Genomic DNA, 27,011 nt, shown 5'->3' on the forward strand with positions numbered 1-27,011 from the left:
TAGTGCTTGTTTCAACAGATGAATTGCAAATGTGGAATTGACTAATAATTGGCGTTTTTAGAAGTGACTGTGATTTTATGATTATGAGTCAACTTGAAATCAAAATTACCTCATGGATGCATGTTCCTGGTCTTATTGTGAATTATATTGGTTAATGTTTTCAAAAATATGTAATCAAAATGCACTAACTTGCTTATCCACTGACATACTTTATACGCACGGACTGTTAAATAATGTTAATCAAAAGCCAAATAGCTATTATAGACATTGATTTAGCAAACACGCATTTGTTCCGGCTACAATCAGGTATTTTTCACGATTTCAGACTATTAAATAATGTTAACCAATTTTTTTTTTGATAAATTCAGCTGCAGTCCCTAACTTTTGGCACTCTAGCTGTTAATAACCAAAACCGCATGCGTCTTATGGAAGAACATTGTAGCCGGAGCTACTTCTCCCTGTTTATGTCTATGACGAATCGCGCAGGTACTGGGCTACTCCGCAGCAGTTCCTACTGAATATAAAAACTTATTATAGTATAGGTGTACTGTAGTGATTCAGGATTAGCCGAAAACGTGGTTTGGAGAATATATTCATAATGTAACATTCTGTAAATTTTGAACACAAGAAAAGTTAGGGTCTGCAGCTTAAAATATGTAATCCTGGACCACAAAACCAGTCATAACGCTCAAATTTTTGAAACAGAGATTTATACGTCATCTGGATGCTGTATAAATAAGCTTTCCATTGATGTATGGTTTGTTAGGATAGGATTTATTTGGCCGAGATACAACTATTTGAAAATCTTGAATTTGAGGGTGCAAAAAAAAAAAATCAAAATACTGTACAAATCGCCTTTAAAGTTGTCCAAATGAAGTTTTTAACAATGCATATTACTAATCAAAAATTTAGTTTTGATACATTTACAGTAGGAAATGTACAAAATATCTTCATGGAACATGATCTTAATATTCTAATGATTTTTGGCATAAAAGAAAAATTGATCATTTTGACCCATACAATGTATTTTTGGCTATTGCTACAAATATAGTACCTGTGCTACTTAAGACTAGTTTTGTGGTCCAGGGTCACATATGTCACATTACAAAAGTAAAATGGGTTTTAACTGCAATTAACATTGACTTTAAAGAAGAAGTCCACTTCCAGAAGAACAATTTACAAATAATTTACTCACCCCTTGTCATCCAAGATGTCTTTCTGTCTTCAGTCATTAAGAAATTATGTTTTTTGAGGAAAGCATTTCAGGATTTTTCTGCATATAATGGACTTCATTGGTGCCCTGATTTTGAACTTCCAAAATGTAGTTTAAATGCAGCTTCAAAGGGCTCTAAAAGATCCCAGCCGAGGAAGAAAGGTCTTATCTAGCGAAACGATCTTCCATTTTTTTCGAAAAAATAAACATTTGTATACTGTTTAAGCACAAAAGCTTGTGTAGCACAGGCTCTGGGATGTGCGTCCCACTACGAATCGTGTGTAAGTTCATCATCTGTGTACTCCGGCTCAAAAAGGTAGAGTATGGCGAAAAACTCCATCTCATGTTCTCCTACAACTTCAGAATTGTCTGACATCGTTGTACCTTTTTGTATGTAAACAGCGTTTGACTTACTTGCACTTCCTTAGTCTTTGCGCGTTCGCTTTGTAAACACTGGGTCTGTAGTTCCGCGTGTCCTTTCAACGTGATTCAATAGTACGTAGTGTCGTGGACGTGCATCCTAGAGCCTGTGCTACACGAGCTTTTGTGCTTAAAAAGTAAACTATTTTTGATGAAGATATTTTTGGCGAAGTCTGCTTTTTTACCCTGCATAGACAGCAACGTGAACTGTCCCTTTAAGTAAATTCACTCTCGGGTCAGTCATAAATAATCATCACCAAATCCAAAATGCAAGCTTCATCTTAATATTTAATTTTATATTTTATTTTACAAGTAATAAAACATCTCTTTCTGTTAATTATTAGTATTGTAAGTACCAGCATGATTAAAAAACACACAGGCCCTGGAAGAAACCGTATTTTCAAGTATTTGACAGAAATGCTTTAGAGATCATCAAGTGTCTTATGGAAGAACAGCTTCCTGTGAAGCCCTGAAATGATTCTGCCAAAAAGAAGCCTTCACACTCCATTTGCAGACATCATAACAGGACACCACAGTTATCTTTCGTCTGTCTCTTCTATCAGTTCGGTGTCATGACTGATGACGTTCAACACCGATGGAGACAGAAGGCCATTGTGTCTCTTTGCGAACACTATGACCCACTAAATCACCACAGCCGTGAATGTGGAGGCTCATATGAGTCTGGGTTAGTGTGGGTGTTGAGTGCTGAGTTGTGAATACTACAGTTGCTGCTGTCAATTTTATGATCACTGAAACTATAAAAACAGCAATGGCCAGTATTAGTAGCTATTGTAAAAGAATGCTGTAAAGTAGAGTTGATCTCTGTAATATTTAGAAATATTACACATTGGACTGTAATCGTAGATCACTGTCAGAGGTGACAATTACTGTAAATCCATAACTGCTTGCTAGATTGTGCCCTTGGACCCTTATGAGATTGTTTCTTTTTTTATTCTTTCAGCAAATGACCAGGGAAAGAAGGTGCTAAATCTTGTTCATCCACCACTAAATATTATATGTGCTATTATATTTTGAATGTATTGTATATATAATATAATACAATATATATACCACAAGACCACAAAAAACTTGTGTATGTGTTACATAATCACATTTCTTTTTAAATTGGTTTGTGTTTGTAGTGAAAGACCAAGACAATTTTCCAAATTAATTTTATTAAATCATTTAATGCAGAAAAACACATGTTGCTGGTTACATGTTTACACAGTAAAATCCCCAGTGTTAAACAAACACTGATCAGTTTTCACATAGTCCTGATCTACAGAGATTAAAAGTAACACTGAAGCAGTGTAATCATTAATATAGTTATTGAAATAAATAAAATAAAATATGATGACCCTTTGAGATTTTTTTTTTTTTATCAGGCTCCTATATTTAGATTCAGTAATTTTATAACGGCAAAGAAAATGTTTTGGAGTGTTTTCTCAACGTGTCATCAATCGTCCATATTGACGGCACTGAACCTAAACAATTCCACTGAACCGAATGAAACTCGAAAACATATTTTGCTGATTGATGCTGCTGGAAATGGTCATTTATTGTCATGTTTTGGGCTGTAGTAGTTCCAGGCAGGTTTTGACCGCATTACATGTTCATATCACTTCGCCGAACGTTTCAGTTATTTTAATACAACAGCAAATGAACCAAAACCCACGACGACACTGACCGAGCAAATAAATAAGGTAAACGGTATGATAAAACACCAGTTATTTAAATGTTTTTGCGTTTTATTATGTAAGGATTGTGTAGTCTATTTCTCCCACCTTCTCTCCCTCACAGACACACACTCGCACAGAAACGTGTTGTTAGCGCTGCTCTGGCGTTTTTATCGGTAAAATAGTTTAGCAACGTAAAAGGTACATGTCATTTCTCAATAATAACGGCGCTGTTCTTATAAATGATGAACTTGCAGTTTCGCTATTAATAGAGACACTGCTGCCAAATGCTGTTGAGAGACAGACTAAGGTAATTAACATACACACTTATTATCACATACACACAGTATTTTCTAAGAAATCAATGGCCCGTCGTTAATGATTCCTTACTTAATTGTTATTCCATGCAGTTTTGGATTTTCTATTGAGATGAGAAGTCAGTCGGTTATCTTTTGATACCCTATAGGTCATACTTTTTTTGGCTAGTTCACTAAACTTGAACTGTGAGCCGTATTATTATATTTAACTAACATTTACATCTACGCAAGTTGAAATTAGTGTCTTTTAGTAAAGAAATATAACTTTCTCTGTCATTGTTATGTTTGCTCTGACATTTTAAACAGACTAAAACGAAAGTGATGCTGAATGTCAGACATATTTACCATTCATTAAACTGCTGGTGTCACAGCGGATTGCCATTTTAAACACAAATGAATAAATGATGAAAACAGCTTTAGAGATTTCAGATTTGTTGTTTTGCAACTGTAGAAGATTGGCCATCTAGTTATGAGCAGATGCACACAGAAACAATCAAAATGCAGCATTTATGAGAAAACTACTTAAAAAGTCATATTATATGGGTTTTGATGTATACAGTGGCTGCAAGGGTAATGCAATATTCAGCAAAAACATCTTAAAGACACGTACAGTGGGTAAAATCATAAGCTGGGTGGCCAGATATGGTCATTAATCACTTTAATCATTATATCATTATCCCCGCCAGACACTCTGAGCATTTAGCACGGCACTGAAAACGCTAAATTTTGAGCTCCCATGCGGTGATGGCTTAAAACACAGTCATGACATTTTAATCATATTTTATTTTTTTCACATCGAGGTGAAATACAGGTCAGCATTTGAATCTGAGCAAATCCGTCTGTGCAAATCCCAATTTTGTCTAATCTTTCTTTTGAATAACACAAATATTTTACTTTTCCTCAAATGTGTGTCACTGTGTATGGAATAGCAGTCATGCAACCATAATCATGAAATATCCTGTAATTCTCCTCTGAACAGTGCTTTTCAATAATGTACCACAAACAACATCCACAGATCTGCTAAACATACAAATTTAGGGTTCTGGTTATGTGTGTAAATCAGTAAATCATTTTCATTATTGACTGACTTCTTGCTTGTTATAACAGGTTGAGCATCTACTTGACATATCTGTGGCAGTTATAGTGGGAAATTTATTTTTAAGTATGCTGCTGTTAGATTAACCTTTTAAGCAAGGTCTTCTGATCACTGCAGGTCTAGAAAGCACATTTACAGAGTGTGTAAATGTTCACAGTGTGCTTAAAATCAGAATGAAGTTTGTGCATAGCAGATCGATCTCTAGGAGCCATATATAGTTCCTCTTATTATCTTTACGTTTGTTTTCTTGTTAGCTTCATGAGGATGAATTCTGTTAGTCAACTGTCAAATTAGTCAAATTCTGTTAAAACATTATTAAATTATTTAGTGTATTACAGTAGTATATTAGTTTTTTAGTTATTTTAATTTTGAAAACAAAACAGCAAAGCAACTATATATATTATGCACATTTCATATAATATATAAACATAATGTAATACATAATGATTATATGGTAACTGTGCATATTAAATTTAGAAAAATAAAATTTTTATTTTAAAATTGTAAAAAAAATATACAGTTAATAAATGACAACTATTTTTTTTGCTATATTATATTATTATATTATATTTATTTTATATTATATTATATTCTAATGTTTGAACAGCGTACATTAAATTGAATTAATTTTTTTTAAGTATAAATAAAAATAAAAATAAAAAAATGTCTTGAACAATACAGTTTTCTAAATGGCTGAATTTCTAAATTATATTATTATACACTTTAAAAATATTTGTATCTATTTTTAAATAAACATATCAATTTGGAACATGAAGTGAGTAATGTTTAAATAATGTATAATTTAAATTAAATTTAGAGAAATGGTAATTGTTTGGTAAAGGGCAACTATATTTGCTGTGCAATATTATATTATTATATTATATTATATATTAAAATAATATTATTATATTATATTATGTGTAAGATTTACAAATTTAAAAGTAATGTTTAAATGTCATACATTTAAATTAAATTAAATATAAATGAAAAAGTTTTCATACAGTTATTTAAATGACAAGGCAACTATATGTGACCCTGGACCACAAAACCAATCATAAGGGTCAATTTTTCAAAATTGAGCTTCATACATCACCTGAAAGCTGAATAAACAAGCTTTCCACTGATGTATGGTTTGTTAGGATAGAACAATATTTGTTTGAGATACGACTATTTGAATATCTGGAATCTGAGGGTGCAAAAAAATCTAAATATTGAGAAAATCACCTTTAAAGTTCTCCAAATTAAGCTCTTACTAATGCATATTACTAATCAAAAATTAAGTTTTGATATGTTTACAGTAGGAATTTTACTAAATATCTTCATGAAACATGTTCTTTACTTAATTTCCTAATGATTTTTGGCATAAAAGAAAAATCAATAATTTGACCCATACAGTGTATTTTTGGCTATTGCTACAAATAAACCCCAGCGACTTAAGACTGGTTTTGTGGTCCAGGGTCACATATTTGCTTTGGTGTTTCTATATTATATTATATTATATTATATTGTATTATGCAGATTTACACATTTCAGTTGCATGAAAAATGTTCCTCAAATTAAACTGTAATGTTTAAATGGCATATATTTAAAGTTAAATTAAATTAAATTTTTAAAATGTATAAATGAAAAAGTTTTAAACAATACAGTTTTGTAAATCAACTTTTGTCAATCAAAGCAACTATATTTGGTTTGGTGTATCATTATATTATATTATATTATATTATGCACTTAAATTTTTTTTATCTATTTTTAAAATGAATAAAAAAAAATTAAATGAGTAATGTTTAAATGATGTACAATTTAAATTAAATTTAGAAGAATAGTAATTGTTTGGTAAATGACAAGTATATTTGCTATTATATTATATTATGTTATATTATATTATAACTTCACTGCTGTGGTTATGGTCTCTTCAGCTTAGTATTGTTAAATGTACCTCACAGCATTCAAGCACACTGTGGCTTATAGCTGATTGATTTGAGCAGAGAGGGAAGCTAAGACATACGCTGTCATATCGCCACAGTAAAGACATTCTAAACTCCAGCTCATGGCAGTCGCCTCATTCAGCAGGTAATTAAAACCATGGTATCTGTGTGAGACATCTCCGCGTACTGCGACACAGCAAGAAAGCCATTCATTTCCCTTTTGTGTGCTCCACGGTGTTATGAAGAGACATTGTTGATACATTAAAGGAGAAAAAAAAAAACCTTATTCCATACGTACTCACTCATGATGCTGGAGTGCATGTTCTGAAGATCTGTCTTCATTTCCCCAGTTTTGACCCCAAGCCCAACCCCAAGATCACGAAGCGGCATAATGAAAGATGCATTTGGGTGCTAATGTACTGTCTTGGTCTTCCTCCCCATCAGTGAAGGGGAAGATGTTCCCAAATGTGAAGGAAAAAAACAGTTTGAAATGCAATGTTTTATGTGGCAGCATAAACACAAGCTGGAAGTGAGAATGGAGGTTCAATATCAGCTCAATGGACAGAATGCCCTGAGGATGGTTTGTGCGCTTTTATGGGTTCTTCTCCCCTTCAGCATTAGAAGGAAAACATTATGAGACTCATAAAATCATGCTGTTGTTATATATTGTGAGAACCCCTACAGTGTTTTAACCAGCCTGAACAGGCTTGCAAGCTGTTCTAAGAATTGGAAATAAAACATGATGAGTTCGTCAAGTAAAGGCTCTCAGAATATAAGAAGTGCATTTTATGGTAGTTTGGTTATTTAGTTAGTTTTAAGAGCGGGTTCCTTTTGCACAGTCAGGTTTGTTCATCTATATTTGTTCTGTGTTTTTAGTGCTTTACTTTTATGTATTCACTAAAATTTGTTTTGTATAGTTTCATCATTGCCTTTCTTTTTGCCTGAATTTTATTTATTTATTTTTATTTTATTTATCTTAATTCTTTTTGCACATATAATTTTGTTAATTTGTTTGTTCTTTTTAGTGCATTACTTTCATGTATTTACAAAAAAAAATGTTTTCTATATTTCATCATTGCCTCCTTTTTGCCTACATTTTATTTTTTATTTATTTTATTTTATTTATTTTAGTTACAGTTAATACAGTTAATACAGTTTTGTTCTAGGTTTTTAGTGCTTTACTTTCATGTATTTACTCTATTTTTTCATCATTGCTTTTATTATTATTTTTATTTTATTTTATTTATATACTATTATAGTGTTTATTAATATTCTGAATAAGGATTTTTTTATATTTGTAAATTTGTACATATATTTTTAGCTTTCATTTTTTTGGCATTTTATTATGTTATTTTTATTATTATTATTATTATTATTATTATTATTATTAAAAAATATGATTTTTTAAAATTTTCAGTTTCAGTTTATTTTTTCAGGGTTGGTTTTTATTTATTGCCAACTTTAGCTGAAATTTTTATTAGTAAACAAAGTTTGTCAGTCCAAACAGTGATTGTGTGCACGTAGCCTATGTGATTAGCCATTGCCAAAATATGAACTGATGTATAACATTATTGTGTAATCAAATTATTTCATAATTCCTAATCTGGATAAACTGTATAATCTGTCTAGAAAAGGTCCATACACGCATACACACACGCGCACACACACACACACACAAACTGAACAAGATTAGTTCATGTGTGAGGTTACTGTGAGAGTAAGCTGTGTAAAAGCTGCCACATAAATCAAATCAGACATGTTTTAGGTTGGAAAAAATGGGGTTCAGGCTGTTTCAGTAACCCGGTATAATGTGTGAAATGAGCCCCCAGTGCTGGCTCAGCAATTCCCCTGTGCTTTGTGCAATAAACAGCAGGTAAATAATAGTCTTTCATGTATGTATATATAAACGTGGTGTGTTTCCAGCTCTTAGAGGCGTTAAGATGGTGGTTAAGAATATCTATAGTCTGTAATTGCTCTCACAAGCATATATTTATGTTTGATTGCAATCAGTGAATAAAATGTATTATGTATCTTTTGGTGCTGTAGCCTCCATATTACACAGATTTAAAGTGATTCATGATAAACAGAACCATTATTGAGGTATGGAAGATGTAAAGATTTTTGTGTACGCTCATTAGCGTCATCCAAACTTTATAACAGAGGGATATTTACAGCTCATTACCAGTTCCACAGAGCATCTTTTCACTCTAATGGAACATATTTAGTGTTTTTCAGTTTACATTGTCCACAAGAGAAAGTAATAGTTGAATTTATAAAAATGACCCCGTTCAAATGTTTACACACACTTCTTTGGTTTTTCATAATTTTTGTGTATTTGAATCCTTTCCAACAATGACTGTATGATTTTGAGATCCATCTTTTCACACTGAGGACAACTGAGGGACTCATATGCAACTATTACAAAAGATTCAAACACTCACTGATGCTTCAGAAGGAAACACAATGCAATAAGAGCTAGGGGGTGAAAACTTTTGGAATTTGAAGATCACGGTAAATTTAACTTACTTTGTCTTCTGGGAAACATGTAAAAGTGTCTTCTGCAGCTTCTGAAGCGCAGCACTAAATGGAAAAAAATATATGATATTTAGGCAAAATAAGAAAAATGTACACATCATTCTGTTCAATAGTTTTTAGCCCAGGATCTTAATGCATTGTTTCCTTCTGAAGCATCAGTGAGTGTTTGAACTTTCTGTAATAGTTGCATATGAGTCCCTCAGTTGTCCTCAGTGTGAAAAGATGGATCTCAAAGTCATACAGTCATTTGACTTCAACTGTACATTAAAGTTTATTTACTAAAGAAATAATCATAGGCAAGCCCACACTGCAGTATATTTGATCAAGTTGGTAGTATCATGAAAATTAAATGATTAAAATAAATCATAAGGAAAGACTATGGATGCTATGTTATTTATTTATAGTCATATAAAATTATAATAATGACCTACGGTGGTAACACTGCACTTTGAATGGTTTAAAAAAATCTTGAGTGTTAAAATACTCTGACTGCTTTATATTACTGCTTTTAGGTTTGTGATATCTTCTCTCTTCTCTTCTCCAGGTCAGTTCAAGGTCAGTTCAGGTAAACGCAGCAGGAGTTCATCGCAGGTGAAACAGCCACTTCACGTGTCACATAGAGCATCCTTCACAAAGACAGTCATGGTCACAATTAAGCTTTACGATGGCACTTCATGAGCCCATGGGCCATTTGTTTAGACCGTCCTCATCTAATCATCGACGTGTGATCAAATTTGTGAGGCTGCCTCTTGCAGAGTCACCCACACTTTTTTGATAACGTCTAAATGTATTCATAGGGCGCCCATGGGCCTAAATGTATTAGCAGTAGAGGGGTTATAAATGAAGTAATAAATGAGGGCGAGAGAGAGGAAACTAAAGGGGAACACAGTCATTCTCTCCTGTGGTGAGCCCAGCTGGCAACAGTATACAAACATCCAGTATTAAAGCTTGTGCACTTGAGCACACTCATAAACACAAACATGCAAAATTAAAACAGTTAAGTTGCTCAAAATCTCCTTGGAGCATGTATATATGCACACAAACTCTGTCATATAAACTCCCACAGCAACCACTGTTCCCACCAAAAGCTCACAGCAGATATATGCTTTTATGGGTGGCCAAGGAGACATGGACTAGTTTTTAATCTTACCTTTATTGTATGGGGTCCTAGGTGTGGTATATATTTTGACAAGATGAACAACATAATAAAGGGAAGGTTTCTTTATGTCAGTTTTTCTTTATGTCTTTGTAGCTGATTGACCGATTTGTCCTATTTGCTAAGGCTCAGCATTGTAAACAAATGAACAGAGGTTACATGTAGAGGCCGAATACGATACAGACTGTCTGTAGTTGACAGAAACTGACTTTTAACCTGTGTTGCCATGACAGCAGAGCATCAGTGCGACACATCCATCATGTGACTGAGTGCTGCTAATATTGGGATGTAGGTGAAGAGGCTCGTCATAGAATGGAGGATGATGAAATCACACCTGAGCAGTTTGGATGGCAAGTCTATTTTGTTGTCAAAATTAAAAATAATTTACTTTCAGCAATATGTTGGTGAAAGTGACTAAGGATATGCCCGAATGTACCTCTAGTGGCTTTGTACACTCTAAAAGATGCTGGGTTTAAAACAACTATTTCTGAGTTATTTGGCAACCCAGCACTGGGTAGATATTGGATGGAACACATGCTGGGTTATTTTTTGACATAGTGCTGGGTCAGTCAACCTATCAAAGATTTTTCATTTGAAATAATAAAAATGTACTCTAAAATCTTTTGTATGTATATATAGGACAAGAACAGTTCATATACAGAATTTTTTTATTTAATGTCAAGTCTTTTACAATAATAAAATCTTCAAAAGCATTCAGCAAAGGTTTTAGGATGTGACAGGAGCAGCAAGGGCAGCCAGTGGGAATCTATAGGAAGAAAACTGCTATCAGTGGGCTGTTCCAGTTCATTCAATGTTATATTATACACGTTTGAAAAGTTACATCAAAAACAGCTTTACCTCGTGCCATCGTGCTGAAGTTTCAACCTGTCAAATGCATAGCAAACAACGTGCAGACGCCACCGTTAGACAGTGTGTATGACCAGGGCTGAAACACAATGCGACTTTGCTGTTATATGTAACAAAGTGTGGCACAACCACAGCTACAACAGTATTGCACTGTCAGTAGCGCTCCTATTGTAGTCAGTGAAGCACATGGTAACCCAACATTGGGTTACACTGACCCAGCGCCGGGTAGGTGTGTGAGGGCCTTCATCGTTTCTACTGGCAGTAAAAATTACCCAGGAGCTGAGTTACAGAAAAACTACCCAGCACCTGGGTAAAAAAATATTAAAAATAACCCAATAAAATAACCCAACAAGCTGAACCCAGCGTTTGGGTTAGAAAAATAACCCAGCATTTTTTAGAGTGCAGAAAAACTACCCATGACCTGGGTAAAAATATAAAATAAAAAAAAAACAATAAAATGACCCAACAGGCTGAACCCAACATTTGGGTAAAAAAAATAAAAAATAATAACCCAGCATTTTTTAGAGTGCAAAAAAAACTACCCAGCACTTGGGTAAAAATATGAAAAATAACCCAATAAAATGACCCAACAAACTGAACCCAGCATTTGGGTTAGAAAAATAACCCAGCATTTTTTAGAGTGCAGAAAAACTACCCATCACCTGGGTAAAAATATGAAAAATAACCCAATAAAATGACCCAACAAGCTGAACCCAGCATTTTTTAGAGTGTAAAAAAACCACCCAGCACGTGGGTAAAAATATGAAAAATAATCCAATAAAATAAAATGACAGTTGAACCCAACAAGTTTAACCCAGCAACTGGGTTAAAAAAAAATAACCCAGCATTTTTTAGAGTGCATAAAAACTACCTATAAACTGCCCATCACCTGGGTAAAAAAAAAAAATATATATATATATATATATACATAACCCAATAAAATTACCCAACAGGCTGAACCCAGCATTTGAGTTAAAAAAACCTTGACCAAGCATTTTTAGAGTGCAGAAAAACTACCCAGCACCTGGGTAATTTTTTTTTAAATAACCCAATAAAATGACCCAACAGGCTGAACCCAGCATTTGGGTTTTTAAAAAATATCCCAGCATTTTTTAGAGTGCAGAAAAACTACCCAGCACTTGGGTAAAAATATTAAAAATAACCCAATTAAAGGACCCAACAAGCTGAACCCAGCATTTGGGTTAAAAAAAATAACCTAACAAAAGGCATTATTTGTTTTCCGTGCCTTTATGAATACGGATTCACTAATTGGGGATATCACTTACTGTGACATCAAAGCAACTTAAGAGGTGATACTCCTATAGTAATAGATGTAAAATACTTTAAGATGGTGTATATGTATTATAGAAACAGTAACAGATTGAAATAGTCTTTGCTGTGCAAATCCAGCATCACTACATTATTAATGGTTCTGAAAAAGACACATACATGAATCGAAATTCAGCAAAACGGTTCTGCTGATGTGGTGCAAGTGTGTGCATAAAGGATGATCTGTCATTGCCTGTTCATCCTTGACTGTATGTTCAAGCAGGAAAATAGTGTGTGTGTTTTAATGTGCATAAAACAGGCAAAGATGACCTCAGCAAAGGATGTCCCTATCTCATTGAATGGACTCCTGAGGGAATCCCAGCAGAGCACTGGTGAGGGTCACCTTACTTTACCTTGAGTATCTTAGATTTAATCAGGTTCCAATCATCTCATCTCAGAAATATCAGATATGTTTCAATATAGCTGTTTGATTATGGCAAAATTGAGTTTTCCCGAAAGGAAGTGGATAGATTGTTGCATTGATTTAGCAAGAGGACATAAAAGGGGGCAGGTGTGAACGCTTTTGGATTGTAGCACTAATTGCAGCCCATTGTGGTGGAATTATTGATTATTGGCTCGTCAATAAATCTGTAGTGTGTTTGGTAGTTTATCTTCAGTCTCTTTAAAAGCGACTGATGGTAATGATCTGAATCTGTCCTACCTCATTCCCAAAATGCAGTGATGATAATGCCTTTCTGTGCTGCGCTTGTTAACAGTGTCTGCTCTTGTCTTGCCCCAAAATAATTTGGATTCCAAAGGATTTATTTAGGCAAAAACAAAAAAGGTTTAAAAAAAAATCGAGCCTATGACAATCGCCCATCTGTTGCTTAACACTCTGAAAACCAGCTTTACAATCTATCAAAGCTTTTTTCATGGGAGCTAGATAAAACATTCCTATCTGTCTAATCTGTAAAAGTCAAAGGCTTTTGAAACAGCCAACCCTTATAAAAAAGAAGTAAGCTTATATACACTTCAAACAGCAGTATACTGTACTTCCAATCTTAAAAGTATAGTTGCATCCCAAATTATGCACTATACACTGAGTACTTATACACTATATACTTATGCACTATGTACTCAACCATGTAGTGCAGGGGTAGGCAACGTCGATCCTGGAGTGCCGTTGTCCTGCAGAGTTTAGCTCCAACTCTGAAAAAACTACCAACCCAGAAACTTTGTTTTCTCTGCAAGCATGTAAAAAAACAAGCCACTCAGATTTCGCTCCCCCTGTGATGTAGAAAGGGGATCATATTATAATATTACCGCCCCTTAATCTGCATGTTTCCACCCAAGGTGCCATCATTTTGTTTTCACAAACAACAACGGTGTATCAGTTTTAATGCCATGGCAAAAGATAGAGCAAAGCATGCAAACTGTTCTGTAGTTAGCTGCGCAGACGAGCACAGAACACTATTTAGATTCCCAGCCTCAGATGAGACAACGGAAGTGGATTTATTGATTTATTTACTGTATAATACACCGCTGCCACACAGATCTAATATAAACATGTGATTTCTTTCCCAGGTGTTTACCTGCACAGACATAACCGACTGTTTTTGTAACCCATTTGTTTTTTAACATGTGTATTTGACAGTTTAAGCACAATAAGACACGAAAGAGAACTTAGTTTAGTACTCACTTGCTGTGTGACAGCCACTGTCTGTGCACGTGCTTTGGATGTTTGCACTCAGAAAACCCTATATCAAAAGTTGAAACTAATATGGTTTAAAACACAAGATTTCAGCACAATAGACACGATAATTAAACCAAACAGATGTTATTTGACAGAATATCTGATGCATGAGCTGTAAAGCGCCAGTCCTTTTCTAGAAAAGGGGGCGGGGAGCAGCAGCAGCTCATCAGGATTTATAGAGACATGCACGAAAACAGCGTGTTTCTGCTTCTACTCAGAACAGGCATTTTAAAAATGATATAATAAATGATCTGTGGGGTATTTTGAGCTGAAACTTCACAGACACATTCTGGGGACACTTGAGACTTATATTGTAAAAAGAGGCATAATAGGTCTCTTTTAAAGTATAGTAATGACATTTATATGTAGTATATTTTTTAACCAAATTTCAACCAAGACAATAGAAGTAATTATATTACATTAAAAAGTCTTATTTAAGTGGGTCAATAAGAACTCTAAAGTTCAGTTGCATTGAATATAAACCTAAACTATACTACATTTTCGTTTAATTTAAATTAAGGATGTCCAAACAAATTAATTCAGTTTGAATTTAAGTAGTACTATATTCTTCTAAACAAAAGTATTTCAGTATTTGAGTATTTTATTTTAAGAGCATAAAGTGTACTCTTTTTTTTTTTTTTACAAGGGAAATGCAATAGCTACATTATTTTATTCCCATTTCAAGGTTAAAAATGAAGTACCAAAAAAAAAGAGTCCCCGATGCATGTCCAAACCTATGTTGAGTATCTTAAGATGCGTTTTCTAAACTAAATTATTTCAGTATTTTATTTGAAAAGCATGCTACGTTGTACTTTTTTTTAACAAGGGAAATGCAACAGCTACATTATTTTATTCCCATTTCAAAGTTAAAAATGAAGTACCTCCAAAAAAAAAATGAGTCCCTGATGCATGTCCAAACCTATGTTAAGTATCTCAAGATGATTTTTCTAAACTAAAATATTTCTGTATGTAAGCATTTTATTTTAAAAGCATGCTATAGTGTACCTTTTACAAGGGAAATGCAACAGCTACATTATTTTATTCTCATTTCAAAGTTAAAAATGAAGTACCAAAAAAAAGAGTCCCTGATACATGTCCAAACCTATGTTGAGTATCTCAAGATGCTTTTTCTAAACTTAATTATTTCAGTATGTAAGTATTTTATTTTAAAAGCATGCTACAGTGTTTTTTACAAGGGAAATGCAACAACTACATTGTTTTATTCCCATTTCAAGCTTAAAAATGAAGTACCTCCAAACAAAAAATGAGTCCCTGATGCATGTCCAAACCTATGTTAAGTATCTCAAGATGCTTTTTCTAAACTAAATTATTTCAGTATTTCAGTATTTTATTTTAAAAGCATGCTATAGTGTACTTTTTACAAGAGAAATGCAACAGCTACATTATTTTATTCCCATTTCAAAGTTAAAAATGAAGTACCAAAAAAAAAGAGTCCCTGATGCATGTCCAAACCTATGTTGAGTATCTCAAGATGCTTCATCTGCATTGAACTTGACAGGTTTGCAATTGTATGTATCAATAAATTCACATCAAGAATTGTTGATAAACACCAGTTAGCATGACTGTGCTCCCCAATTTATCACCTTCCTTGCTTAAGATGTTTAGATACATGGGAGTGGCTGACAGCCAAGGCCAAAAAAGGTTAGAAAACACAGATATTTTTAAACTTAGTATCTGCATCCGTTCAGTCTCATTTGGCTGAAAGATGTGAAAACAGTCACAGGAAAAAGTAAATCCAGACTTGGGGACTTTTTCACAGTGGTATTGTTCCCCTTAGGACCTGCAGAACGAAAGATCAGCAACTTGGTCTTGCTAATCAGCTTGGAAATGATTCTTTTGCACAGACCTGAGATTTGTTTTGTGTTTGTTTCAGTAAGGGCTGAGCTAGGGAAGCCGGCTCTTGGCTCAGAAGAAATATTATTGCGGCCTAATGAGAGTCACTGTCATGCTGCACTGTGTGGAGCCGTAAGGCGCATGTGTTTGTGTTTGCATTAGAATACTAAGCAAAACAGAATGCGAGAATGAATGTGACGGAAAAGGGCAGCCAGGCACTCTGCACCATTTTTCAAAAGAAATCAAGCTCTCTGGGGTACATAAATCTATTGTGCTAAAGGCTATAGGCTAGTGTTTGACTGGCCCATTGTGCTGCGCTTTTAAAGGCCAAGCCACAAGTCTTTTTATGAGGCTTCTTGAGACTTTTATTCATGACCGGTAAATCGATGTTATTACAGTGTGGCTCTGAGGATTGTGTCTTTCTGAGAGTAGTATGGAGGCAAAACAAGAGACTTGTTATCAAGACCTGCCCTCCTGCTTAGCATATCACATCTGTTTAAAATCTCACTAATCACTCTGTCTCTCCCCAAGCAGTTACTTAAGTTAATTTCCCCCTTCTCAGCATCTGAAAATAGCAATATACCTTCTTGACAATAAGACTTGAAGTGAGAAGCACTCACAGCACAGCTACTTTATTGTATCACCTGCAGTCCTGCAAACTTATAATCAACGTAATGCAACCATTTAGAGTATTGAATTTTAAGCTACTGGGTTAATAGCTGCATTTCCATTAGCCTACAAATTGAGCAAATTAAAATTGGCAATTGAAAATACGCCCAATGGAAACACGTCAATTTCGCAAAAACTCCCATATATTGCAAAAAAAGTTTTTACGCTCACATAAGGTGGTTTGAAAAAGGAATATTGTTTATTTACAACTGGTGCACGTAAAAAAGTCACATGATCGTTGTTTAATGTACTATAACCTCCAAGAAATACCTTATACATGGCCGCTCTCAAGTATAACGGGCTTTGGTAACACTTTACAATACGGGTGCACAAATATGCATTAATTCATGCTTAACTAATGCACAGATAATCATGAGTTAATATATACCTCATGAAGAACTTAACCATTTATTAATTACTGCATCAGCAACAAATTACCATTCTATATGATTTATAGATTAAGTAATTAATACATTGTTATTAGGTAATGTGTCATAATGTATTCATTCTCTAATAACATTTTATATTAACTAATAGTGTAAATTCATTTGTTAATTACCACAGTGGGTTGAAGACATGCATTTCAGCTTCTAGTTGTCTGCTTTAATAAATCATTAGCTAATGATTTTCAAAGATATCATTATGTTATGACTTTACTTGTTGAGGCACATGACTAACTAATTCTAAATCCATAACCACTATGACATATTACATAACAATTAGTTAATAGTCCTGTGCCTCAACAAGTAAAGTATTAATGCTCCATTAATAGATTCAGACAAAAAGACACTGACCCTATTAATGTATATTAACACAAGGTTAAAACTGCTGCATAACAGACTGTTGCAGACCACTCTATAATCTTTAACTACACATATGCATTCTTCTTTAAGTCTGCATGGCCAGCGGTGTGGTATTGATTTGGCTTGATAGGTCCTGGACTCCACAGGGAGTGCAGTCTGTGTTTGCTATTTTTGATGAAGTGCTGACTCCTGGCTTCACCTGTTTTTCTCTGGAAGTGTGGCATTGGTCGAGGGACTGGGGGAAGGTGAGAGTGTTGTTTCTGTAGCTGTGCTTTTGAGTTGCCTAAGAGTGCTGATGCCATTTTTTCTTTCATGTTCTCTTCTAGGGAAATATGACTGTCTGACACCTGGAGATACCAGACTGGAGTGAAGCTTTAGTGCTAAAAAAAAGTGATTTCTAAAAGGTTTTAAAGAGACTTGTGTTCTTAATTAGAATTGCTTCTGCTTTGAATTTGATGCAAATCAATTAGATTTCCTTGTGTAAACATCCATCAATATAGTTTTTTGTGTTTTCTAAAAATCTGATATTTTGCAGCTTTCACTGTCCGAATGTACCTTTTTTAGTTCAATAATAATCTGCTTTTTTTCCCAGCTTGTCAGAATTTAGAAACGTCCAGTGTGTTCTTTTAAAGGCAGGTGTTATGTAAAGGGTGGTGAGAGACTCATACGAGCTCTGGGAAAAAGTCATTGACCCTCTTTCCCAATCAGTTTCCTGTTTGGGTCAGTTCTGTGAATACATATGTGTGTTTATGAGTTAAAAAATGGATTCTGACATGTTTCCTCCTATTCCAGACATGTGCCATAATGCAGCCGTCCAGGTGGAGGGGCACAGATCTCTGCAGATCTGCTCGGTCAGAAATATTTGTTCACAGACTCTAGAAAACATGTTTTCATCCTGTGCATATAGACCACATCTGCAGGGTTATTTATCTCAGAGCTATTCTTTCAGTCACCCCTTCAATTACAATGCCTACAAACACTCTCCGCTTTGCTCCGGTCCCCAAAGACGAAAACACATTTGTCTGATAAAACGCAAAAAAGGTCAAATTTAGTGGCATAGTATACTTTCCAGTAAGGGACACAATTAGCACAGCAAAAGGCCAGCCGTGTGCTATCTTTGGCTGTGGTATGCCATTAAAAGAACAAAAGAAGAGGCACGGTGCTAGGAACGGACCACTAACACTTTTCAGTGTAAAGCTTTAAAAATGTATTTATGTTGGAGTAAAATTCTGAAATATGAGGTTATTTATGAAAACTTTTGAGAACATGTTTTTTTAAGAAAGGAGATTTCTGTTAAATGTTGTCAATTCAAGCTGTCGGACAGTTTACAGGAACAACAATGTTTCCTGTGAGAGCTCATGTGACGCTGTAGCTGTTGTAAATATTGGTCTTGAAAGGGGTCAAGGCCACAAAAACAGTAATTTTATGGTGTTTACTCTTGTCTGGCTCATAATGCAAGCTGTTTACAGCTTGTCCATTTCAGAAGCCAAACATGGTCTAGAGAACAAATTGTTAATTAATAGTCAGTGCAGGCAGTTATGAAACATATGGCTTATTCCCTTGTGCTGCACTCCTGCATCTAAGCATTGCTATCCTACCACTCAAGGTGTTTGTCTGACCTTCAGTTTGCAGACATATGGGAAAAAGAGATAGATTTGAAGTCCTGTGGAGTTATATATATATTATACGTCCTATGGAGTTTGCCACCTAATGTTTGAGGGTTTGGCTTGTGATATAAGCTGTCAACATGGAGCCCCAGGTGTCTGACAGTTCTCTCTCCTGAGTTTTCAGGACTGAGTTGTCTGCCCTTGAACATCACAGCAGAGGCTCAGCTGGGGGTTATCTTGTCTTTCAATTCGGTGTTCATTAGGCTTCAACAAAGGATCTGTCAGAGAATATCTGATTTGGTGGATAGCCTATATGCCAAAGATCTGTCTGCATGGACGTCTTGGCGTAAAGGACAGGCTATGCAGAATTAACATAATAATATTTACACTATATGTTTAGAATTATGATTAGACAACAGTTGACTTCCAGTCATTTTAATTGTACAGAATGTAATTTGATTTAATTTCATTGTCCACTGATTTTGGGTCAGAACTGTCAGGCAATTTCATGAATTTTGAACGCAGCTTATGCACAAAAAAGTTCACACAAAATTGTATTTTGATCATTCAATTGCATGATTTTTGTAGGTAAAGAGTGTCTGTGCCAAAAGTTGTGACTGAACTCATCCATTCACATATCTAGCTTTCTGCAGTCCAATCAAGTCATTCCTTTTTGCAGACAATTTGCTTTGAATAACCAATGTATGATGGTCATTGGCTGTCAAGGTCAGTTGCAATTTCGCTTGCTGAATAAAAAATAATAAAACAATAATATTAAGAATAATAATAAGTTTGCACCAAACAAAATTGCACCTGACCTTGACAGCCAATAATCATCATGCTTTTGTTATTTTTTATTATTATATGTTAAATGAGCATTTTATCCCAGTACTCTTGCATGTCGAATACATGCTTTTTCCATCCTGTTTTCTATTTTTTTCTTCTTTTTTTTTATGCATCAGTACTACCACTGGCAGGCCTTTCAAAAGTTGGTGCTTCCCCTGGACGTCCCCCATTTGGATTATTTATAACTGTTTTCATCTAAAAATACTCATTAAATTAGTGTTGTCCTATTAATGTGGAGTTCCATTAGGAAAAATACAGTCTAAATCTTAAACGCAGTAATTCCCCAGTATGATGGTCATTGGCTGTCAAGGTCAGTTGCAATTTCGCTTGCTGAATAAACAATAATAAAATAATAATATTAACAACAATAATAATTTGTTTGCACCAAACAAAATTGTAACTGACCTTGACAGCCAATAATCATCATGCTTTTGTTATTTTTTATTATTATATGTTAAATGAGCATTTTATCCCAGTACTCTTGCATGTCGAATACACGCTTTTTCCATCCTGTTTTCTATTTTTTTCTTTTTTTTTTTTATGTATTATTTTGCATAGGGCACCAACTGAGTCAGTACTACCACTGGCAGGCCTTTCAAAAGTTGGTGCTTCCCCTGGGCGTCCCCCATTTGGATTATTCATAAGAACTGTTTTCATCTAAAATACTCATTGAATTAGTGTTGTCCTATTAATGTGGAGTTCCATTAGGAAAAATACAGTCTAAATCTTAAACGCAGTAATTCCCGAGTATGATGGTCATTGGCTGTCAAGGTCAGTTGCAATTTCGCTTGCTGTATAAAAAGTAATAAAATAATAATATTAACAATAATAATAAGTTTTTAATGCACCAAGCAAAATTGCAACTGACTTTGACAGCCAATAATCATCATGCTTTTGTTATTTTTTATTATTATATGTTAAATGAGCATTTTATCCCAGTACTCTTGCATGTCGAATACATGCTTTTTCCATCCTGTTTTCTATTTTTTTCTTTTTTTTTTTTTATGTATTATTTTGCATAGGGCACCAACTGAGTCAGTACTACCACTGGCAGGCCTTTAAAAAGTTGGTGCTTCCCCTGGGCGTCCCCCATTTGGATTATTCATAAGAACTGTTTTCATCTAAAAATACTCATTGAATTAGTGTTGTCCTATTAATGTGGAGTTCCATTAGGAAAAATACAGTCTAAATCTTAAAACGCAGTAATTCCCCAGTAGAGTTTAACAGCAGAACCTTTGTTCATTTGTTGCTAAGGAAGCGTTGCCTGTTGTGCAGGAAAGAGGGATAGCAGTTTCCTGTTATGAAGTGAGGCTTTTAAAGAGCTGCTTTCCTCCAATCAGGCAACAGATGAGCAGAAAGGAAGCCTGGCCGAAAGCACTGAGAGAAGCTGCTTTAGAACCTGTTTTTAGGAACATTTGTTTACCCAAAATCGATAGGCTACGAACAAACTGACTGCATTTTTATTATATTTTTTGTTGTTGTTGTTGTGATTATTTTTTATAGGCTACATAATTAAACAGGACAATTAACATAATTAAAAATTCTGGCATAGCTAATGATTTAACCCACCATTTCTAGGCTATAAATCTAAATGGAATGGCAAAGTAGTGATACAAACCCACTTTGATTTGTTTTTCTACCGTGAGAGATAGTAATTCTGTTAAAGATATTCTAATAGGGACGTTGAAACATACCATATCGTGACAGCAATGGAGCAGCTGTTCATGAAAGTGCCGTACGCCACTGATGGTTATTGGCTTTAGATGTTTTTCTCTGTGGTTTCGGTCATCGATCCTTGTATTCCCGTGAGGGAGAATCGCTGTACCTCCTCAGGAAGCGCGCGGAAAACACCTTCAGTCTCCACGCTCAGATCGGAGCGCGCACGCATCTCTCTCATTCCTTCAGGCGGGAAGCGCGCGCGGTTCTGAGGAGACCTGCTGCAACGGTCGCTAAGAATATAACTGACATTTTCTGGAAGCACGCCGTCGAATAAGTGATGAAGTGTTTAGTGTTTATTTCTCAGGCTTTATGACAAATGTCATTGGAGTAAGTTCACGGCACCTCTGGATATATACTGTTGCTTCGGCGGAATATCAAGGAATAATGTGGAAATATATCAGATGCCGTGGTGGATGACATCCGACAATGAACGCAGGTATAAAACCAAGTAGTTCTGAGTAAACTTTTCAGTAATGTTAAATTATGTGACTTTTTAGAATATGTTAACTTGTAAGGACAATAGTCAACAGCCAGTTCTGTCCGTAGTATTGCTAAATATTTTTTAATGCATACATTATAGTGAAGAAAAGTTTATGACATTGGAAGTAAATGTTTTTATTCTTTACAATGACAGTTTTGACGGTGTATTACCAGTGTCCTGCACTGTCCTTTTCATCCAGCACTAGTTCTTGTAGCAAATACAGAAAATACACACATATAGCCTATATGTGACCCTGGATCACAAAACCAGTCATAAGGGTCATTTTTTTCAAAATTGAGATTTATACATCATATGAAAGCTGAATAAATAAGCTTTTCATTGATGTATAGTTTGTTAGGATAGGACATTATTTGGCTGAGATACTACTCTTTAAAAGGAGGAGTCTGAGGGTGCAAAAAATCAAAATATTGAGAAAATTGCCTTCAAGTTCTTCAAATAATATTCTTAACAATGTGTATTACTAATCAAAAATAAAGTTTTCATACATTTACAGTAGGAATTTTACAAAATATCTTAATAGAATGTGATCTTTACCTAATTTCCTAATGATTTTTGCCATAAAAGAAAAATCAATAATTTTGACCCATATAATGTATTTTTGGCTATTGCTACGTGTGTAGCAATAGCCAAAAATATAGCTATGTGTGTGACCGTGGACCACAAAACCAGTCATAAGGGTCAATTTTTTAAAACTGAGATTTATACATCATCTGAAAGCTGAATAATCAAGCTTTCCATTGATGTATGGTTTATTAGGTCAATATTTGGCCGAGATACACCTATTTGAAAATCTGGAATCTGAGCATGTACAAAAACAAAATATTGAGAAAATCGCCTTTAAAGTTGTCCAAATGAAGTTCTTAGCAATGCATATTACTAATCAAAACTTAAGTTTTGATATATTTACAGTAGGTAATTTACAAAATATCTTCATGGAACATGACTTTACTTAATACGCTAATGATTTTTGGCATAAAAGAAAAAACGATAATTTTGACCCATACAATGTATTTTTGGCTATTGCTATAAATTTAACTCTGCTACTTAAGACAGTTTTGTGGTCCAGGGTATATATACATATACACACATATATATGCATTTATATATGTATAACGAGAAAGAGAAAGAAAGATGCTCTTTATTTATGTGAATTGTTATTTTAGTTTGCCCTGTTCACGTTCAGCTAGTAGGACTAAATTAGCAAAGCACTTTACAGTCCATATCTGAGATCATGCACTGATGGCTTTGCACAGTGAAGAGTTTGTTTCTCTCTTTATTCCTCCCATTGTGTTTAACCATTTGTTTTAAGTGAATTCTTGTTGCATAATTCATATCCTGTTATTTTGCCAAGGGGACCTTAGTTGGGATGTTGATGTTTCTCTTTTTATTGTTCTTTAACGCACTGAAACGACCTTTTCAGCAAAAAAAAAAAAAAAAATCCAGTCTGGGGGGTTGTGAGGGGTGGGATTTATCACTGGAGAGTGAATCATGGGAAGTCTGACGAGAAGGAAGTGTATTTGTGTTGTGCAAAACTGCGCTCTTGTAGAAAAAAATGGGGAGGGGGGGTTCATGGAGGAGACAGGGTGCACTGTTAATGTCCTTCCCCTTTGCACTTCCTGTCCGCAGTCCTTCCAGGAGAGTCTGCTGGAATAGTTAATTAGTCGTGTCAGGAAGCAACATCTTAGCAGGGTGAGCACCAAGTGCATGGTAAGTTTAATAGGACGTGCGTCAAGGCAGGTAGCAAATAACAGGAAAAGACAAGGGGTGTATGAGTTTTGTTAAGAGAAAGGGTGTGTTTTGCCAAAAATGACCTTCGGGTTAACCCTTTCTGAGAAGATGCAATTCGAAATCAGTGGATGAGATAATTTTTCATTGTTCATAGTTTATTTTTTATGATTGTGAAAATGTGTTCGGTGTAAATGGGGTGAGCATATAATCACGTCATTATGTTTTAAGTTCAGAGGTTGGAGTTCATCAATCAAATAATCAATGTAGATCAATCAATATGATGCTCTAAAGGAGCAGCAGAGCTCATAATGGCATGTTGTCAGTAGGTTTGTAGTTCAATTCAACATCAAAATGTAATTTTCTTTTCTCTTTCTGTTTGCAGATTTTTAGAAGCAGTTCCAAACGTATCAACCAAAGACAAAGCCATTTGACTATAACTGTGTGCTCCACCCTGATGTCAAGGCCTTGTCCCTCCACCCGAGGTCCTAAACCTCCTGTGGCACCAAAACCAAGGCTAGCCTCTGAGGTAAGCCAAAGCATTGTGGGCAACGGGGACATAACATCCTCTGATAGACTGGAGCTGAACCAGGATAATGAATCAGATGTCACACAGGACGAAGCAGACGCATCCAGAGAAAACTGTACAGATGATGATGTGGAAAATGACTTGTCTGACAAAGAGTTTACTGTAAATTATGACACTAACCATGACACAAGTTGCTATAATGAAATAGAGGAAGAATTACAAATGGCAGTGGATGAAACAGTGGGAGACAATGAAGCCACTGAAGTACAGCATGCAGCCTCTTCAGATTTCGATTCAGCAGATGACGACCACAGCAAAGACACTGATGATACCAAGCCAACTGAAAATGGAGACAATGCTTATAACGTACTTGAGGACACCTGTGAGACACTAAATGAGGATCAGCCCGCAGGTGAATCTCAAAGTCCATATGAGGAGATTGAGGAACCACCATCAGACAATGATCAGTATGAAGAGAACACTAAAGCAGGTGAGGCACAAGAAGATGAGCCTGGACTTTCTTCAAAGGCTACAACCTGCAGTCAACCCTCACTATGTGAGGAATACCCTTATGATGTCATTGGCACACTGGATGACAACAGTACTTGGCAGGCCGAACGTGCTACCAAAGACCCATCTGGACGTTTCAGGTTCGCAGAGGAGACGGAAGATCCATTTGAGCCCTACTCTGTCATAGAGGTTGTACCAGGTGATTTGACATGTACCTCTGATCCAGAAGCAAGATGCACTGATGACGAGTCCAGCAATGAGAAACCAATGGATTCTGAGATCGCAACGGAGGAAGCATCAAACCAAGAGCCATACTATGTATCATCAGACGATGTGGCAGAGTTAGAGGACGAACAGGCGAAATTAGAAAATGACGTCTCTCAACCTGCTTCTGAGGGTCAGGAGATGGCAAAAAATGAAGAGGTTGATGACTACGCTGATATCAAAGACAACGATGGCGATGATCCGCAGATAGAATGTGTGTCATCGGAAGATTACGTCGAGATAGGAGATGAAGATGAGCCGGTAAACATGGAGAGGAAAACCAAGGGCAAAAGTGTAAGAGAACGATCAGCTAGAAGGGGACAAGCCCTCTTGAGTCAGAGGAACAGTTGCCAGCCACGTCTCAGACTTTGCAACATTACCGTTCCTGCTGACTTGGATGTAGGCAGAACTCCAGAACTTACAAACCGTGTGGTTTTTGCCCACACCACAGAAGCATTTGAAGAGGACATCGAAGAGCTGGACTGTCACATTGTGCCTTTCTTCGAGGACTCGGACACAGAAAGCGACGAGCACATTTATGAGGAGGCTGGCTTCGACTCGGAGGGCGAGAATTTTATCTCTCTGGACAGGAAGAGCATTGTGACGAGATCTCGCTCGCTCTCTGGGAAAGTACCTGGATATGTTCCTGAGACTGTGCCGGAGGAGACGGGCACTGAGTACCAGTCTCACGACTACTACACTGTGGCCTTGGACCAGAATGGAGTTCCACACCCCAAGCTTTCAGACGAAACAGAGGCAAACGAAATTATTCCCTCGTTGAAGCCAAGGCGCTTTCTTCTTTCTCCTCGGTCGCTTTCTGTCGAGGGCAGAGATTTGCCGTTCTCGGGGCACTTCGAGGGTGAGAAATCTCCTAGAGAGCAATGCAGATTGCACAAAAAGGATGACACACTTTCTTTGCCCTGTGTGATTACTTCTTCCGGAAGCTTTTCTCAAAGAAGCCACCAGTCCTCCAGTGGCGTGTCGACACCTACGTCTCTAGTTGATATCCCACCACCTTTTGAGTTAGCTTACATAACTAAAAGACCTGTAACCAAAAGCTCTCCATCACTTCTAATTCAGCATGAATCTCCCGACAACCTCAAAAAGAAGAAGACTTCATTTAAACGTTTCTTGGCTTTAAAATTTAAGAAAAAATCCGAAAGCAAAGCACGTGGAGATGGCAGCGTCCGTTCCTCCAGGTCATCATCTGAGTCTAGCCACCATGGACCCATTCGGGTGCTGGATCTTGATCGAAGGAGTACAAGCGGCTCCCCACAGCTTCAGTCTCGTGTGGGAAAACCACAACGTAACTCAGAAATACCTAACACTTTTCTGCTTTACAAAGAGAGGCAAAGAAGGCAAGGTGCACCCAAAATTTACAGCAGCAGGGGTATAGCCAGGGTGGAGTCTTTTGAGGACCGCTCTCGGCCACCCTTCATGCCCCTACCCCTCACTAAACCTCGTTCCATCTCCTTTCCAAGTGCAGATACTTCTGATTATGAGAACATTCCTGCAATGAGCTCAGACTATGAGAATATCCAGATTCCGCATGGACGGCCCACTCGGGCCGTCACTATTACAGAGTTCTTCGATGACCACAATCGGACAACAGCACCTGCTAATGAGAATGACGGCTATGTGGACATGAATAGCTTTGCGGGAATAGAAAACAAACCCACCACTCAAGAGCAAGACCCTGAAAGGTATAGTCAGGTTTTTATACAACTATGAACATATTTCACATTGGTATTCAAAA

General features: G+C 35.9%; 1 protein-coding gene across 2 annotated transcripts in view; it reads left to right on the top strand.

Moving 5' to 3' along the window:
* The first annotated feature begins 21,333 nt into the window (after nucleotides 1–21,333).
* fgd5a (FYVE, RhoGEF and PH domain containing 5a) overlaps nucleotides 21,334–27,011 on the top strand; it is a 49,118-nt gene continuing 43,440 nt past the window's right edge. For both annotated transcript variants that reach the window (XM_051122419.1, XM_051122420.1), the window contains exons 1-2: nucleotides 21,334–22,161; nucleotides 24,338–26,958. In XM_051122419.1, the coding sequence (XP_050978376.1) occupies nucleotides 24,410–26,958 (2,549 nt within the window). In that variant the 5' untranslated portion in view covers nucleotides 21,334–22,161; nucleotides 24,338–24,409. The remainder of the gene's footprint in view (nucleotides 22,162–24,337; nucleotides 26,959–27,011) is intronic.

Source organism: Labeo rohita, chromosome 11 (assembly GCF_022985175.1).
Source record: "Labeo rohita strain BAU-BD-2019 chromosome 11, IGBB_LRoh.1.0, whole genome shotgun sequence".
NCBI lineage: Eukaryota > Metazoa > Chordata > Actinopteri > Cypriniformes > Cyprinidae > Labeo > Labeo rohita.